The 18305-nt window shown below is 36.5% G+C and overlaps 1 protein-coding gene across 8 annotated transcripts in view; it reads left to right on the top strand.

Annotated features, from left to right (window-relative positions):
- EndoA (SH3 domain containing GRB2 like, endophilin-A) overlaps positions 1 to 18305 on the top strand; it is a 334762-nt gene that overhangs the window by 294744 nt on the left and 21713 nt on the right. For all 8 annotated transcript variants that reach the window (XM_081733790.1, XM_081733788.1, XM_081733787.1 and 5 more), the window contains one exon: positions 16967 to 17085. In XM_081733790.1, coding sequence (XP_081589916.1) covers positions 16967 to 17085 — 119 coding nt within the window. The remainder of the gene's footprint in view (positions 1 to 16966; positions 17086 to 18305) is intronic.

Genomic DNA, 18305 nt, shown 5'->3' with positions numbered 1-18305 from the left:
TGTCTTGATTAAAGTGTAGTGATTTATACACTATATACTTAATATTAAAAAAAAAGAAATATTATTTGTCTTCAGTAGCAAGATTCTGTTTCCTCTCTATTGGATCCTGTGTATTTGTAAGACTAAGTCTTACCTGTTGCAATAATGTTGTACAATTGTTTGACTGTGTATATTGATAAGTCTTGTTTGTTGCAATAATGTAAAATCATGCATCAGTTTCTGAAGACTGAAACTTTTCCTCCTCGTACGAGAAGACGTTAACTTCTCATTCTGGAAAATTTTTGCTAACTTCTTTTGGGTAATATTTCCACAATTACTTCCCAGTTTTTAGCCAAACACTATGCAATTTGCTTATAATTCATTCCTATGAAACGTGTACAGTCTTCCAGATAATGTTTCATCGTAAATTCTGACTTTTCTCTTGTTGGTTTGACTGTTTTCAAATACGATACTATTTCCTGCGACGTCTCACTTATTCTGCGGTAGCCACATAGCTATCGCGCACGCTGCACATATTCATAGTTTCAAACCCTGCTGAGAGTATAATACCTTGGATAAAAATCAAAATAGTTTACATTTTTCGAATTTTCTAGAAGACTTCTTCCTTTATAACTGAAGTATTGTAGGGTAGCGAAAAATTGAATCACACCATTTTCAGCAGTTACTGCATTTTACAGACTTTTGTTTTCAGTACTCTCATACTCTGCGAAGCCAAATAGGAGTATATTCAGACTTGCTTTCCTTAGGCTCAATAAATAAAGGGTTGCGAGTCCAAGTAATTTATATGAGGCTAAAAATTTCAGAATTCGTTTTTCAGGTTATTTGGTATTATGTACTAAAAATCACAGAGAATCGCGTATGTGCGTAATCCTCAAAATGGCGAACAAAGATGGTGGCCAGTCGATCTGAGTACAGTTCGGAATTTTGGTCATAGTTGGGAAATGGTAAGTTGTAGTTCATTTGTGTAAAGTTGTTTGAACTCTAAAAATGCTGTCTGTAACTCTAAATGTAACAGTTTTGGATTCAATAACTTTTAAAAAGTTTACATCCGTTTAAATTGGAAAAATGTTGGAATTTGGCCCTTTAATGTGGCAGTTCATACAGAAATCTTCTCAATTACAGATGCTTATGTTTGAATATTTTTAATGAGTTATCCATTTCCTGCAATAAAAGAAAATGTTCAGATCGGACAAAAATTAACCGATATTTAAATAATTAAAAAAAAAAAAAACTTTATATTTCTAAAAATCTTTCTCACAAGCAACGTACAGAACAAGGCAGGATCAGATCCGACTCAAGCTTCGCCCAGAGGACACATAATAGAAAAGAAGAAAAAATTATAAATTAGAGCTGCCCCCGTCCAGAAACACCAAAGATATGCTCCGCAATATAACGCACCACGCGACAATATGATATAAGGTAAACGTCGCAAGATACCCGTTTATGTCGAAAACGGAAAGGATGGGCATCACCAGGATGATATTAAGATATTTGATATGCTATAACACTGACTTGGCGGCCATCTTGAAAGCTGCGCTCTTGGATATAGCGTAATGTATTGAAATGAGAAGCGGGGTGTGTGATATATCAATGAAAGGTAAAATGCAAAAAGAAACCCAATGATGTAACCCCAAAAAACATATGTGTAATGGTATGAACGGGACGGAGTGTAGAAGACTCGGGCAAAACAAAGTATATTCGAAGGACAGAATAATAGGGCAAGACCCCACGACAATAGTACTCGATAAGTAACTGCAACAGTGTCTGTGCATAGAAGTGCATCCGCCTAGACACATTATGCCTTTCCAGGATATTAGGATTCCGTTTGGGATAGTGAAAACCACAGTTGCAACCTGCGATACGAGCACTCGTTTGGAGACTAAAAAAAAAAAACGACCTACCTGGGATTGAAGCCCACTCCTGGACGACGTTTTGTACGTTTCTTGTTCAATTTTCATGCTGTTTCGTGTGAACAAGGAACATTTCGGCCCACGTTTGTTTAAACAACACTATCTGAAACAAAGTGTGTACGGATGAGAAAGCCCAGCCATGTTCTACCTTACATTTTTCTTACGAATGTTTCTTTTCCTTTGAGCGGTTTGCTACACTGTTTCGCGACGGTCCCAAACGGTCACAATATCAGGAAAAGGCAGCGTTCTGCATTGACTCGATGAGTTCCATGAGTTGTTGAAGTCTCCCACGAGAAGGGTAGTTTACCACACAATGAGACTACTCGAATTGTGTCTACTGGTTTCGAGAGTCTCATCCACATTCACTTCTGTTACATCGTCGTTGTTCAAAATCTCCAGCATGTGTTCAGTTGCTTGTCGTTCGTCCACTGTCGGTTCTGTCGATTAGACGTTCACTTGTTTTGGAAGTACACTTTGCATCAGTAACCACATTGAGAGGGTTCGCCATTGCAGCTCTACATTTGTGTTGGTAGATGAACGATATTGCGGACACATTCACTACACAAAATATTGCGCGTTTTGGCATGCGTATGCCACAATCACTTCTCACTGGCCGGCCCCTACTGTCACGTTTACATCCGTTCCATATGTGCCTGTGAGAAAGCCTGTGAGAAAATGTAAGCTAGAACATGGCTGGGCTTTTTCATCCGTACACACTTTGTTTCAGATAGTGTTGTTTAAACAAACGTGGGCCGCAATGTCCCTTGTTCACACGAAACAGCAAGAAAATTGAACAAGAAACGTACAAAACGTCGTCCAGGAGTGGGCTTCAATCCCAGGTAGGTCGTTCTTTTGCTCACCAATCCAAAACGATATCTCCTACACTCCGGGAGCAAGCTGCCGAATCGCTGTTCCATAAGAGATAGTCCTTTGTAGTTTATGTAATCTCCAGTGCTCGTATCGCAGGTTGCAACTGCAGTTTTCACTATCTGAAACGGAATCCCAATATCCTCGAGAGGCATAATGTGTCAAGGCACAGACACTGTTGCAGTTACTTGTCGTGTACCATTGTCGTGGGGTCTTTCCCTATTATTCTGTCCTTCGAATACACGTTTGTTTTGCCCGAGTCTTCCGAGTCTACTTCGTCCCGTTCATACCATTACACATATGTTTTTCGCGGTTACATCATTGGTTTTCTTTTTGCATTTTACCTTACATTGATATATTACACACCCCCGGTTCTCATTTCAATACATTACGCTATATCTAAGAGCGCGGCTTTCAAGATGGCCGCCAAGTCAGTGTTATAGCATATCAAATATCTTAATATCATCCTGGTGCTGCCCATCCTTTCCGTTTCCGACATAAACGGGTATCTTGCGACGTTTACCTTATATCATATTGTCGCGTGGTGCGTTATATTGCGGAGCATATCTCCGGTGTTTCTGGACGGGGACAGCTCTAATTTTTCATTTTTTCTTCTTTTCTATTATGTGTCCTCTGGGCGAAGTTTAAGTCGGATCTGATCCTGCCTTGTTCTGTACGTTGCTTGTCAGCAATTCGGAAAGGATTCGGAAAATTTAGTGCAGAGACATCTATCGTCGATATCTGTTTTGCTTTCTTTAATTTAAAGTGTGCTGGATGGACAATAATAACAGGAAGAGTTTCATTACGCAAAAAATGTGAAATAGTTACAATTGCTGTCTTTCATTTCAAATTTTGCTCTAGAAATGTATACATGCAATATATTTTGTTGTTGCAGCTCTCCCAGTCAGCCATCGTTTCATCAACTTTTGAAGTAGTAGTTCGGAGAAAATTTGACTTTGTGCGTAATATGTCGTCCAAATTAATTTCTTGCTTGAATGTAAACATTATCATTTGTAACTCATATAATAAATGAACGAAAAATGCAAAATTTCTGTTATTAGGATCGTGTTCTCAAACGGGCCTCGATCAAGTTTAGTTTCCTCAGGCTTCGGTTTGCCTCACGCTGTCATTGGGCGGAAACGTTATGGAGTCCGGAGAATGCGTAATCTCAATACATCACTCAACGAAAAAGAGATTAGGACCGTTGGAACAGGTCTCTCAAATGCGATTAAAGCTGTGACCTACAATGATAGGCTAGAAACTTATTTTCGTAGTGTTCATAAAATTCCTTTACATGTCACTTGCCGAAAGAACTATGTTAATGAGAATTAGATAATCAAATACTGCAGAGAGAAATCCACAAGTAATGTAGAGGCCTATGTACCAAGTACATCAAGAAATATTAGGTCAGAATTTACTTCGACTTTTGACTTATTTTATTTTATTTATTTATTTTTTTTTTTTTAAGGAAAAATGCTTATTTTGTGGAGAGGACGCTTGTTTTCAAACGGAAACGGTAAAAACCCGTAAGTACCGATTCATGAGGTGAGAAAATCAGGAAGTTTGAGGAAGCATAATTGAACAGGTATTGAAACGAAGTGATGAACTAAGAAGGTGCATTAGCTAGGGTGAATAGTGTTGTTGACCTATTTTCCGCCGAAGGTAAATACCATGCGGATTGTTTTATCGACTTTTTTAAACCTCATAACATTAAAAAAACTTTTAAAAAGGCAAACTTGTGGATAAGAGGAAAAAAGACGCTTTTGATAAACTGTGTGATCATATAAAAAGTGAAGATGAATTCCAGTTTTAAGTAACAAAGCTCCATACAAAGCTTTAAAATTATTCAGACAAAGTTGATTGCTATACAATAACACAAACGGAAAACCTTCTCATAGAGAGATTTGGCTTCTGTTTAATAGTAACAGAGGGTCGCTATGGTTACGGTAGAGACACCGTTCAAACGTTTAGAGTGGAAGGTGAGAAGATAGTGCATAGCGCTTTTTATGAGAAGAGAGAAACTGACAAGGAACAAGAATGAACTCGAATCGTATCAATAGCAGTGAAGATGATATATTTTCGAGTGAATCTTCTGTAATAACCCATCTTGCCCCTAGGCAGAACGCATGTTTGTACACAAGGATCAACATGTTCCGCCAACTCTTAACCTCTTAGTTGTGGGAGTAACTGCAAGTAAGAAATGTGATCCAAAGATTTTGACCAGGAAACAGGATATGGTCTGCCGCAGTATTATTTCTGTGTGTCGTCCTAGAACATTACGTCTCCTACTCATCTAGGTGTACATGTTCAATGCTTACATCATTTCACTTCCTGCAAATTAATAGATATTCTTCACAATTTTGGTATATCTGTCAGCTGCATTGAAGGTTGTGCACATGAATTTTCGAATATGAAAATTTCTTCGCGATCCATTTATCATTTCATAAAATTTGTTTCTTACAATGCTAATTGTAACAAAAACTCTTAATGGCCATGGAAACTTCCACAGCATGGAAGGTATCCGAATAGGTACGCCTCCTAAAGAATCAGTAACTGGTCTTCTGGTCCCTCGTCTGTAAACTCCAGCAGCAAAAATTGTTTTCCTTCAGCAAACAAAAAATAGTCCCGTACAAAGAGAAAACAAACATCGGCTTGTCTAGAGTCTCTCATCTCCAGATGGGACACTGATTCTTGAACTAAGACTGATCGAGTTTAGATAGCCATGCATCTTGTGAAAACTAAGTCATAACCCTTGTGAAGTGGCGCCATGCACACTAAGTTCAAGGATCACGACTCTTCCTTTGATATAAGCAGTGTAGTTCCTTTACCTTTCTTCAATAATGTAGCGTCAGATATCAAAACTCTGGATACAATACGTTGAGCAGGTCAGAATCGTACTGCTGTTCATCCATGAGGAAATTTAGGAAATTGGAAGCTTCACTTCCATGCTATTAAATCATTACTTCCGTATTATCACGTAGCTGGCCATCATTTCGATGTAAAATGTGCCCATCACCATATTCAGCAAAAGGAAGGTTGAGAGATAACTATGAAACCAGAGGATTACAATAAATTAGCCAAGGATACTTCACAATTCACAGAAGAGACTTTCTGGAACGAAGTTTCAACTGATCTGCGAACAGTCTTTAATGAAATCCATGAAAATTTCTGGGGAGTTAACTCAAGGCCATAGATTAACAGATTCTACGTTAGCGAGATGAATTATACAGGGGATAGACAAAAAAAATCTAAAAACAGTTCATACAGGACACGTAAGTTTGACCCTTCACTGTATAACGCGTGTTGCGGTTGCCGATCGTTTTTTGTTTTCAATGTGTCATGTGGACCTTCCTCTTCCGTTGGCAGTAACCCATTTACCTGTGAGTGTCGTGGTGTGAAAGTGGTGCGGTAAAATGGGCGACCTGACAGACTTCCAAAGAGGCATGATCGTTGGAGCTTCAGTGGCAACAGTGGCAAACATTGTAGGGGTATCGAAAGGCACTGTGTCCAATGTCACGAGGGCATACACAATTCATGGGCAAACGACGTCTGCAAAGCACAACAGTGGTCGAAAGACAATCCTGTCAGATAGGGACCGGAGGGCATTAAATCGGATTGTAGAAGCTACAAAGAAGACCACTGCAATGAAAATTACGTCTGAACACAATTCCGGCCTACAGAACCCGGTTTCTTCGAAAATAGTGCGACGGGAACTTCATAAAATGAAAATTCATGGCAGGGCCGCTATCGCCAAACACCTGGTCACAACAGTAATGCGAAGAGGCGTGTCCAGTGGTGCAAGGACTGCAAGGCGTGGACTCATGAGCAGTGGAAACACGTAATGTGGTCCGATGAATCGAGCTTCATCTTGTTTCCAACAACCGGTCGTGTTTACGTATGGAGAACACCGTCACAGGCCTATGATACAGACTGTCTGCTCCCAACTGTAAAGCATGGGGGTGTTTCTGTTACAGTATGGGCAGTGATATCGTGGTTTTCCGCAGGTCCCATCATAACCCTGCATGGAATGATAAATGCTAAGGCGTATGAGGCCATTCTGGGGGACCAGGTTCTACCCATGGCTCAAATATTGTTCCCTGATGGTGATGGCATCTACCAAGATGATTTGGCACCCTGTCACGCTGCAAAAACGGTGAAATCATGGTTTGAGGAGCATGACGAGGAGCTATCACACCTCCCCCGGGTCCCACAATCACCAGGTCTGAACATCATTGAGCCATTGTGGTCTGAGTTAGAAAGGCGTGTTCGGTCTCATTACCCTCCACCAGCATCCCTTAAGGAACTGGAACATGTTTTGGAGGAACAATGGTACAAAATTCCTCACACCACGATTCAGGAGCTGTATACGTTCATTCCACGTCGGATTCAACCTGTTTTGGACGCAAAAGGAGGCCCCACACCATACTAGGTATGATTTTCTCACTTTTGCAAATGTTTTAGATTTTTTTGTCCAACCTCTGTATCATTTCCAATCACTGTTAAGATAACAGTAAGTTTTAGAGACTTTTGTGGGAAACAATTCGTGTCATCTGAACAGCACGTCGAGCTAAATCTTTACCGCTGACCTCGAGACAAAAGATTTGAAGAAGTTTTCAGAATGATTGCCTGTGTTTGACCCATTTGGAAACACAACTCAAAAGGAATTACTCAAGAACATTGGCTCTTGACTAGTTACAGACAAGAAAGCAAATTGCGATCAAGCGAGGAGTGTTGGGGCAACATTCGTTTAGAGAATGATTTGATGCATCTTTGGTTCAGTAAAATTATAAGAAAGAAAATCATCCTTATCTCGGTACCTACAGCACCATCAAAATCATAAAAGGAACCGACTGTTATAAACCCGTTGCAGCTCTTCGGTAGAATCGCAGCTGTAATTGAGCAAAATGAAAATCTTCGTGAGTATATGACTATCACGGAAGCAACGACAGATCAAGCACAGTTCTTGAGAAACTCAGAACGAAACTAGACTGATGAAGTGAGGAAAACAATCTTCGAAGAAGCCAGGATAACCGTATACCAAACTTAAGGAGATACTGATACATTAATCTGTTCAACAGTAATAGAAGAAAGTACGAACGGCAAATCTAGAGCTGGTGTTGGATTCAATTCTGACCATTTAACAATCTTAAGTGCGGAGGACTTCCTGAGTAGTTGCTGTTTTTGTTAAGGTCCCTGACAAGCAAACCTAAGGGAAAATGCTACGATATCGCTAAAATATAAGAAATTCTTGGGCTACTCAAAGACTACTTGCTCTTCTTTCATACTGCTACAGATTGTGACACCACCTCAGCTATATTCAAAAGAGAAAAGTAGACAACGTTCAAGATACTCCAAAAAGATAAAGAATTGTACAAGTTAGTTAGCATCTTCAAAAACCAGATCTCAACCGTGACAGAGTGATCGCAATTGGAGAAGCATTTCTTATTCTCGTGTATGAAGGAGGAAACGTGTTCTCCCTGGACAGTCTGTTACTAGTTTCAGCCGAAATACTAAATGTACTTGCATGTAAGTGTAAGTGACTGCGAAAAAGGATTATGAACCAGCAACATATGAGTGTGCGAAAGTTGATCTCTAGTGTTCAAAACTTGGTGCATTCTGCCAAGGAAGTTCTGTAGAAACGGCCAACCGGAAGATGAATTTGATTTAGTATGGCGAACGCCAGCTGTGGAAAACCCACAGTGCCAGGGGCCTATATGCTGATGCATTCCGTAAGATAACTGGTGAACCCTTAAACTTTCATTTTTTACTAATCTTTCTAAATTAAATAACTCCGTTAATTTTTATTCAATCTGAACGAGTCTTTTTTTTTTTTTTAAATAGAATTGTAGCTAAATAATAAATTGTTAAAAAATATTAAAACCTGTAAGTCTTTTCTTAATTTATAAGAAGATTTTTGCATAAACTGCCAGAATAAGGGTCAGAATTCCTACATTTTTGAAGTTAAGTGGATGTAAAATATTTAATAGTGATTGGATCCAAAACTGTTACATTTAGAGTTATATTTGAAATTTGTTTAGAGTTCAATAATTTTAAGAGTTCAATAATTTTACACAAGTGAACTACGATATCATTTCCGAACTATGACCACAATTCCGAACTGTACTCATATCGATTGGCCGCCATCTTTGTCAGCTTCTTTGAAGATGACGCATACATACAGTTCTCCATAATATTTAGTATGCTGAAAAGCTTGAAAACCAAATCCTGAAATTTTCAGCTTTATATAAATATTTGAGCTCGACCTTATTTTTCGCCCTTTATGTACTGGGCTCTACAAAGAATATAGCATGGTATACAGCAGTATAGTTTGCTAACGATTATCAAGAGAAGATCAGTGCGAAAAATGTGGAACAGAAGTGTATGAAGCATTTGAATAACATATTTTCTTTTTAATATGTCTAACCTTCGCAAAGGTTAATATTACACCATACTATGACTGTTAATGTACGTTAATTTTACAGTTTTAATATTAGAGTATTTGTTGCAGTTTTCTTATCGCTCTGATGTTTGGTTCATCATATGTATGGTTGACATTCTAATTAAACTTCCCGCTACTAAATGTGGAAGATTATTTTCCAATGGCTCTTGGTGCAGATATACAGGATTGTATAATTTATAGAGAAGCTTAAATGGTAATATTTCAATTATTCCCTTGCTAAGTGTCGATTTGTGTCAACAGATTTCAAATTTCGTTAGCTTTTGTTACCTGAAGGTGATGTGCGTTTTGTTGTACTGTTTTTACTGTAGGATTAGGAGTATATATAAAAATAAAGTAACTGAAAAAATTTCAGAGGCGAAGTAATAAATCTTAATGGTGCAGATTTTATTAATTCCAATTTATTTTTCAGACTTCATGAGAAGAATTTCTATATTTATGCAAATATGAATCTGTGAAATGCATAATTACGAATTGCAAGTATTTAATTTCATCTGTGAAAATGCGAATTTACGAATAACGAGAATTTAGTTTTCACAATCACAGCCATTTTACTTTGCAGCCCACTGTAAATAGGTGTTATTTGGACTCTCGCATTAATCACAATCAAAATATTCCTAAGTAAACATATTTTTGCCAGAGGTATTAAAATAGAATGTCTCCAAGAACTTCACAAACAGTTCTTGGTGATTCATTGTCTTGTCATTTTTCCTGTAGCAAATACATCTTACTGTTCTACTGCACTGTTTTGGTGTGGGCAGTTCTAAGGAAAAATATATAGGATTTTTGTTTTAGATAAAATATGGGTTAATATTCATATATTTCAAATGTGAAAACTGTTTGAGCCAAGACAAGTAAATGCATCTTTGATTGTTACAAGAAAATGTCTGGAAAAGTGACCAGGAAGAATATAATATATTGTTATGTATACTGTATTGCTTTGAAAAATAGAAGAGCAGTGCATTAAGAAACTGTTATTAGGAGAAAGGAGTACTAGAATGTTAATTTCGGATTTTGAGAACACTAATCGACACATTACTAAGTCAGTGTCGAAGGATGTTGTATGATGTAGTGTATACTAATAAATTCCAACTAGAAAACGTGAAGAGTGTTAGAGAATAATCCAGATGAACACTTTTTGATATATTCAATGTTCGGAAATATTCAGATTCGTGAAGTCAACTAGTGAAGCTGTATGACCCTGAAGGTTTTGTCAATCGAAATTACAACTGATGAATCGAAAACCTGCACTTGAGATCATGTGACACGTATATGGCATGCTATCAAACTGGATGTTCTTCAGTTAACAGTGTGATCAATATTAGTAAAAAGTAAGAGGGTAAATTTCAGTAAATACAGGCTTGGTATAGCCTAATTGGTTAATTGCTCATTAATTTATGTACACAACTATTTTCATACCATATCATGCCGTCATACTCCATTTTCGTACCGAAGTTATACAGCAACTGAAGGAAACAGATTCCTTAACTGTGAATAGGATAAGACTGTGAGGCACCAGGGAATTCATGCTCCTTGTAATCTCCTGTAAATATTACCAGTTTTATAATAACAGCAGCTCCACTCTTAACGACCTACAGAAAGTATTATACAGACAACAGATCTGGGCGATTTCGCTTCACAGATTGACTTTCTTCAGAGCATTTCTTCTATTAAAAATCTCCAGATCCCACGCACATTCTTTCCTCAGATAAGGCTACATTCACAATATGTTTCTCTCAATTCCCGCAGCAACCGGTTTAGTCATGAAATTATATCACCATTGCCTAACGTGCGAAGATTAGTCATACGATAGATATTATATTTAATTCTGGGCATTACCGACATCTATGACCTTAAGCCCTTCACGTATGATGGATAACGTCCCTTGCTGAGCACATTATCCGGGAAAGGGTGAGAGATGAAAGGAATGGGAAAGGAAGGTAACAGCCTGGGGCCTGTATGTTAAGTACCATTCCAACATTTGCCTGGCGTGAATGAGAAAAACTAAAGAAAAAACTTCATTCAGGATGGTCGGTCTGAAAAAGCTGTTAACAGTTTTTCGACCTAGTATCCCCACCAGGAATCGAACCCGGACCGCTCGCACGGTTGTTGATATATAAATACCATTAATTAATTTGATTTGACAAAGTTTCATTAGTCTTGTACTATGGCAATACCTAGACAGACATATTCGATTTAATTTGATTTTGAATTTAATGACTCTGTCAGCAGTGAGGCTATATGAGACGTGGATCTACTGATTACCGGGGAATCCGAATCACCTGAACACCCGCCGGGAATCGAACCCGAGCCTCCCATGCCAAAGACGAGTACACTAACCGCATAGGTATGAGGAAGCTCTGAAAGACACGTTCGAGTGGAATGATATATAGTATATATTATATACACCACAGGTTCATTACATACTATACAGAAATATTTAGAATTTCCGAACTGTACAACATTTCTAACCTTGAAAAATAGTATAGTGAGAAACGTGCACGTGCTGAATATATCAGAACTTTTATATTGCGGCATCGAATCAAAGAAACATTTGAGTTCCTGAGGAGATGCAGAACTAATCATATTTCACATATTCAATGGCCTACATGCAGACTAGAAAACAAATTGTGTGTGTTGTCCCCTCAGAGAACATTCTTTGATAAATATGACAATTGTTGTTCTTCGAAAATAGGGCTTTTGGAATGGTTCAAAGGAAGAATATAACAGTCTGTAGAAGTCTCTAGAACTTCACCGATGTAGTAGTTATTAGAGAGGTTTCCTTCAATGATGTGGCGGCTATAAATATAACTCCGATTAAATATAATAGGACTCACAATTCAATAAAGTGACTCTTTTCTTGGAGGCTTCCAACCATATGGTTTTCTGAAATTTGTGTAACTAGTAGGATATTGCCAAGTGTTGAGTTGTTGAAGAATTGATCTAAGATTTTGAGTACTTTCCGTTTGACATATGACAGTGGCCATAAAACATTGTTTGTATAAGACTGAATATCTTTTGAATGATTATGTTGTGCACTTCTTGGATTTGTAGGACATAGAAAATATTCATGTACTTCCGTTTATTTTCAAATTGACAGAATAGAGTACCAAAGTAGTATTGTCGCAACAGAAGTGCCTAAACATCTCGAAACATTATGAACTCTGAACAATGTGAGCAAATATACAATAAAAATTTAGCTTCGAAAGTTCTATTGTAGTAACGTATGTTTGGAAGATAAGGCGGTGGACGTCGTTCTGCTGTTGGTGACGACTAATTGCAGATAGATGATCACCAAAGTGAATCTGCAGAATCGACACGAGAGGTTGCAGAGAAATTCAGCGTTATTTATTGGACCGTAGCACTGCATTTGGAGAAACTATTGCTAAATAGAGAAAAATGGATAAGTAAATGACACATAAATTGACCGAGAATAAAAAACATCGGTGTCTTAAATTCTGCTCTTCGTAAACAATCCATTTTTCGACCACATTGACACATGTAAGAAAAAACTAATCTTATATGGGCAGTGACCACCACGTTCCACCAATGGTTAAATCGCGCTTCTACTCCTAAAATCGTTCCAAAGCTAACGTTGCATTCAAAGAAGTTTATGGTGACCGTGAGATGCTTCGTAACTGCACTGATCCACTATAGCTTACTCAATCCAGGCGAACGCCTTTGGCATGGGAGATCTGGGTTCGACTCCCGGCGGGGTGTTGTGTATTTCGGATTCCTCGTTAATCAGTAGGTTCCGTCTCATGTAGCCTCGCTGCTGAAAGGGACGTGAAACTCAAAATCAAATCAATCAATCCAGGCAAATCCATCACGTTCGAGATTTCAGAATATTGACAAAATGCACCAAAAACTGAAACGTCTGTTTCGGGCATTAGTCAGCAGAGAAGGTCTAAATCATATTACACGACAACAATGTGAATAAATAATGTTACAATGGTTACATTAATTGTAATACGAAACGCTGATCTATCCATCACTTTACTGACTTCCACCTTTTTCAGCTTCTGAAAATGTTCTCGAACGGATACGTTTTGAACAATCAAGAGAATGTCCAGGATGCCTCCGAAGAATTTATTCGCTTCAGAATCATAAATTTTTGTATGGCTGAAATTCTCGTAGATTAAAATATATTCCATCCAGTTTTTATTTTTATTAATTCCATCCAGCTTCAGTCAAGTTTGAACCTACGTTTGAATTAAAATCCTACATTAATTTCAGAACAATCCAGTATATACCACGATTTTCCAACCTTTTTCAGTCTGTGCCACCTCGAATCATACGTTCTACTGAGAGAATAAATGACTACGAGCTTTATATATAGAATTTTAATGCTACAAATGTGTCAAGTTTCACTTTCAGTTGGACCTAGCAGCTTTTTTACCCAGTCGTATAGTGAAGAGTGACATGAGCTACTCAAAGCTTCATCCGAAAACTCAGAAGAGTCATTGTTTTGACACATAGGAATTGCTAACCTTAATTTAATATTACAGTCTCATACAAATTCCTCCAGTACTCATCAGGTTGCGACACATAGGTTGAGATTAGCTGCAATATTTTATATATATTAAAAGACTACATCCAATGCAACGTAATGTGTCTGTCATGGAACTCGTAAATCAGTTTTAACATTACACACACTTACTCCCTTTCACTCATGTAACATAATTTCAGACACGTACGTAACTAATTAAGCCAACTTTTTGAACATTCTTTCAGGAGTGCTGAACGATATATGTGTGCGCAATGTATTAAATTCAACGTGATCTATATATATTTAAGGGAATCCAATGTATACTTGTATTAATTTACAAAACACAAAATAGGCTAGAATGGCAAAATTTTTGGTTAATTACAATTTCACCATCGATTAACTTCTGGTAATAACTAGAATTAAACCGGCAACACTACGTTTTTAACTAAAATGCAAAAGCATTTGCGACTCTATAGGAACTGCAGAATCGCAAAGCTACACATTTGAACAGCACTTCAATGTGGCGTGGTAACCATGGTAACTTGGCTCCCACATTCCACTCCCCAACTCCACGTAACGTCTGAAAGGAATCGGTGATTTAAGAAAGAAAAGATGTTTAGTCACCATTGCCAGTCACAGTGTAACAGCAGAGATTACGTATTGTAGCCAATGGGACTCCACACAATCACACCCTTTGTTCGGCCACTATGATGCCTAACATAATTGGCACATTATGTTGTGATTTTTCTTCTAATTTTGTAAATAAATATTTCATTAACAACCTTACAGTTTACATTTCAACTTAAAAAAAAAAAAAAAAAAAAAACCGAGGGGGAGGGGTAGTTGGAGAGTGGATGACTTTATTACCCCTGGCAATTTCCGCCCAAATTGCTCTATATTTTCTTCGTATTTCATGAGTAAATGTTTCACTATGAACGTAGAATATGTCAAATCTTCTGAGAAACCCACAAAGTGTTCTGGTCATAGAGTGAGTTCCTTCAGACGAAGTTTTACGAAAATGCTGATTATAATTGTGTTTATATTTCATAAATATGAATTTTTATATTTTAGTAATAACTTTAAATACTATAAACATTTCAATAATTTTTGTAACATTACATGATTTAAAATTTAAAATGTTAGCTAAAATGTTTAGTTGGGGGAGGGGTCGTACTTTCTCTTTATTCTCTCAATGATGGCCATGTTATTTGTTAGCACTATATCTAAGTGATTAAATATACGATATACACTTTCTCTATTATTATTATTATTATTATTATTATTATTATTATTATTATTATTATTATTATTATTATTAGTAATAATAATAATAATAATAATAATAATAATAATAATAATAATAATAATAATAATAATAATGATGATGATGATGATCACGAGTTTTCGTGAATATTATCTCGATTCCTTACCATATGCTTCGTCTTACCCACATTCACGTCGAGATAAATTTCTTTATGTGCAACCAGAAGGGCATTCGCGTTTGCTTTCGCTGATCCGATATCGTCTTCTATAGAGTCTACATCGTCCATATATATAGGAAGCTGGTTCAGTCCGTGTACTAGCAGTCTTTTGTAGCTCTAGTTGTTCACAGGAAACCGTATCCACAGATCACGTATACCACAGCAAAGTTATAAAGTAACGATGCCTCAAACTATTATAAATCCCGAAAGAATCAAGACAGCTTCCTCCCTGTTTACAACAGGAAAATCCATACAACAGTTTTCGTTTTTTGTTACTAGATAAACTGATTACTGCACTTTTGTATTCATAGCACTTTTTCGAGCTCCCGTGTGCTATATGACTCCCGTGGCCTTTGATGCAATAGACCCGGGTTAGATTCCCAGTGGAAGCTCATGTAATTCGGACTCCACGAGAAGCTGTAGATCCATGTATCATATAAATTCAGTGCTGAAAGGGACGCTAAACTTAGCTTAATCAACAATCATTATACTTTTTATATATATAAAAAAGTAATAATAATAATAATCGAATGCAATTCATTTCAAAATAATTCATTTCATTTCAATTATGATATAACCTATTCTTTCTCTAAAGACGTAAATTATAAGCTATGTATGATAGTCCATGATAGTCACCAGATTCAAAGTATTGCTTTAAGTTTCTCTATGAAGAAGATGTGATTGTAAGAATCGTGATATATCGAAGAAAAAGAAAGAAAGTATGATTTATTGAATTGTGATATTGTCTTTACGACGTTTCTATCTTTGAAATGAGTATGATGATGCCTAAATATGAACTGTTGAAATTGAAATTTTTGACTAGTGTTTATCATTTGTTAAACTAACTAAAATTTCCACTTTTCAAATGTCACATTTGTGAGTTTACATTTTGTCCATTTTTCATGGAGATACTCATTCATAGATGTTCATTCTTTTTCATAAAAAAGAACTCACTTAATTGTATTCCTAGAAATAGCAGAAGATTGTCCAATATTTCGGATACATACACGAGTAAGCATTTTCGAGGAATATAGATGTTTAATACATGTTACGCAGAAGGTTCCTCCAGTATCAATATCACTGGAACCTTTTATATATTGTAATCTATTTTTCGAAGTGACGTTGGTTTAATGAACTAAATTTTATGTGGGGGCAAAGCACGATTATATTATTACCCCATTAAATTAGAACTTTGATAAGTGTACTTACAATGGAATTACATGTTCTAAATAAATTAATTTCTATTCCAGATAAATGAGAAAATTCTCTTTGGTGATAATCTTGATGTATGTACAGCCTTTTGTGTATAAGGCTGAATATATATCTTTTGATACTATAAACTGTTCTTAAAGTAATGCTTATATCTCGAGTGATTCTTTTATTAGACAGGTGATAATTTGAGCTTTATCAGAAACTGGCAAATAAATTATTTGTGTAAAGAATCTCTAAAATACATTTTGAGTCCCAACTTCTAGAAACTTACTTTTAACTATTTAACTCACAGATAAATAAAATATCACTACTTTTTATTTTGTGTTTAGAATAGTATTGTGTGACAATTTTGTCCGTTGTAGTAGTATATTCTACGCATGAACTCCTATTGTAGTGTGGAAACTGAGTGTTTTATATTCATATCAACACCCTTTCTCTGTCTGTGTCTGCAAAGTTTTGTTTTTGAATGCTGCACCTGCACGATAATACATGTACAAATATATTAAGAGAAATAGAAAACAAACTGACAGTTTAACTTCTTTTCTGACAGCTTCCCCACTTCCGTCGCCAATGAAATCTCCTGCAAGAACACCTATGAAGCAACAAGGTCCTTGCTGCACAGCATTGTACGACTTTGAACCAGAAAACCCTGGAGAATTAGGTTTTAAGGTAATTTTGAAATTTTTTGGAGTAATAAAATTTTCTACATTTTTATTTTAATTAACCTAAGCTACTAAGTCACTTGACATGCGAACACTGTATGTTCCTATTTGATACATTATAAACTTGTATATATATATCACGGTTATATGCCGTGATGGTCATAATATTAAAGATGGTATTGGTATAGGACATTCGTTAAAATGTGAGTAGAAGTAATATCTGCTGATACTGAGAAGGTTGCAGGGCTACGGTCTTAGCGACCCTTCCAGCTGAGTTTCTCCACCTACTCCTGGTTGTAAAGATTTTTTACAGGGTGGCCAGTCTTATCTAAATTTCATTCTAGAAATCACAATTCAAGGAAACAAAAAAGATGCACTAATAAATATTAAATGGTTAGAATATAATGACACTATTACGCAATTTAATAGAGGTAAAAAGTACTTTCAATCAACACCAAAAACTGAATACATTATATGAACTAGCTAATCCTTGATAGCCTATGGTTTTCACTCTTCAGTTTCCATTTATATGTGTAACTCGATAAGCTAATTTCATTAAAATAGAGGAAAACCATGTATAAAGTCCTATATGTCTAAAGTTGGAGATAACCTTTTCGAAATTATCTTTGTTTGAATTCACTTTCTTAACAACGTTCGTTGACATAATTAATCCTTATTACGTATAAAAGGGAATCGTCTAAGCCTGTGAGTAACGCTAATGCTTAATAGTTCACAGTCAAGCTTAGACACCAATAAATATCACTAGCATGCAATCAACTTGCATATAAAACTATGTGACGACTTAATTGGAACTTAAAAACTGTATTGTTTCTATTTAATCATTTGAAAATAGGACAAGGTATGTAATCATATTTAGATTTGAGCATTAACACTCGTATTTCTACAGCAATATGTCATGAGGATGTAATTACAACTCATAACTGTATTGTTTTAATTTAAGTATTGAAACTGTATAATAATGATGACGAACTGTATGCTTTGCTGTTTTATATTAAGACAAGAGGAGCAGCTATATTTAGATTTGAACATTCATTTTCGTGTAACCGCGAGTTAGTTGGTGGACAAACTTAAAAACAATTAGAACGTTCAGTTAAGCAATTTTAATCTATAGTGCAGTGGTTCTCAAAGTGGGGTCCACAGGACCTAGCCAGGGAGTCCGCGACGCCTAAAATTTGAAATGTGATGTAATAAAATGAAACTCACAGT

Source organism: Thermobia domestica, chromosome 12 (genome assembly GCF_964235325.1).
Source record: "Thermobia domestica chromosome 12, izTheDome1.hap1.1, whole genome shotgun sequence".
NCBI lineage: Eukaryota > Metazoa > Arthropoda > Insecta > Zygentoma > Lepismatidae > Thermobia > Thermobia domestica.
Note: the sequence above shows the minus strand (reverse complement) of the source record. Positions and strands in the feature narration are given on the sequence as shown.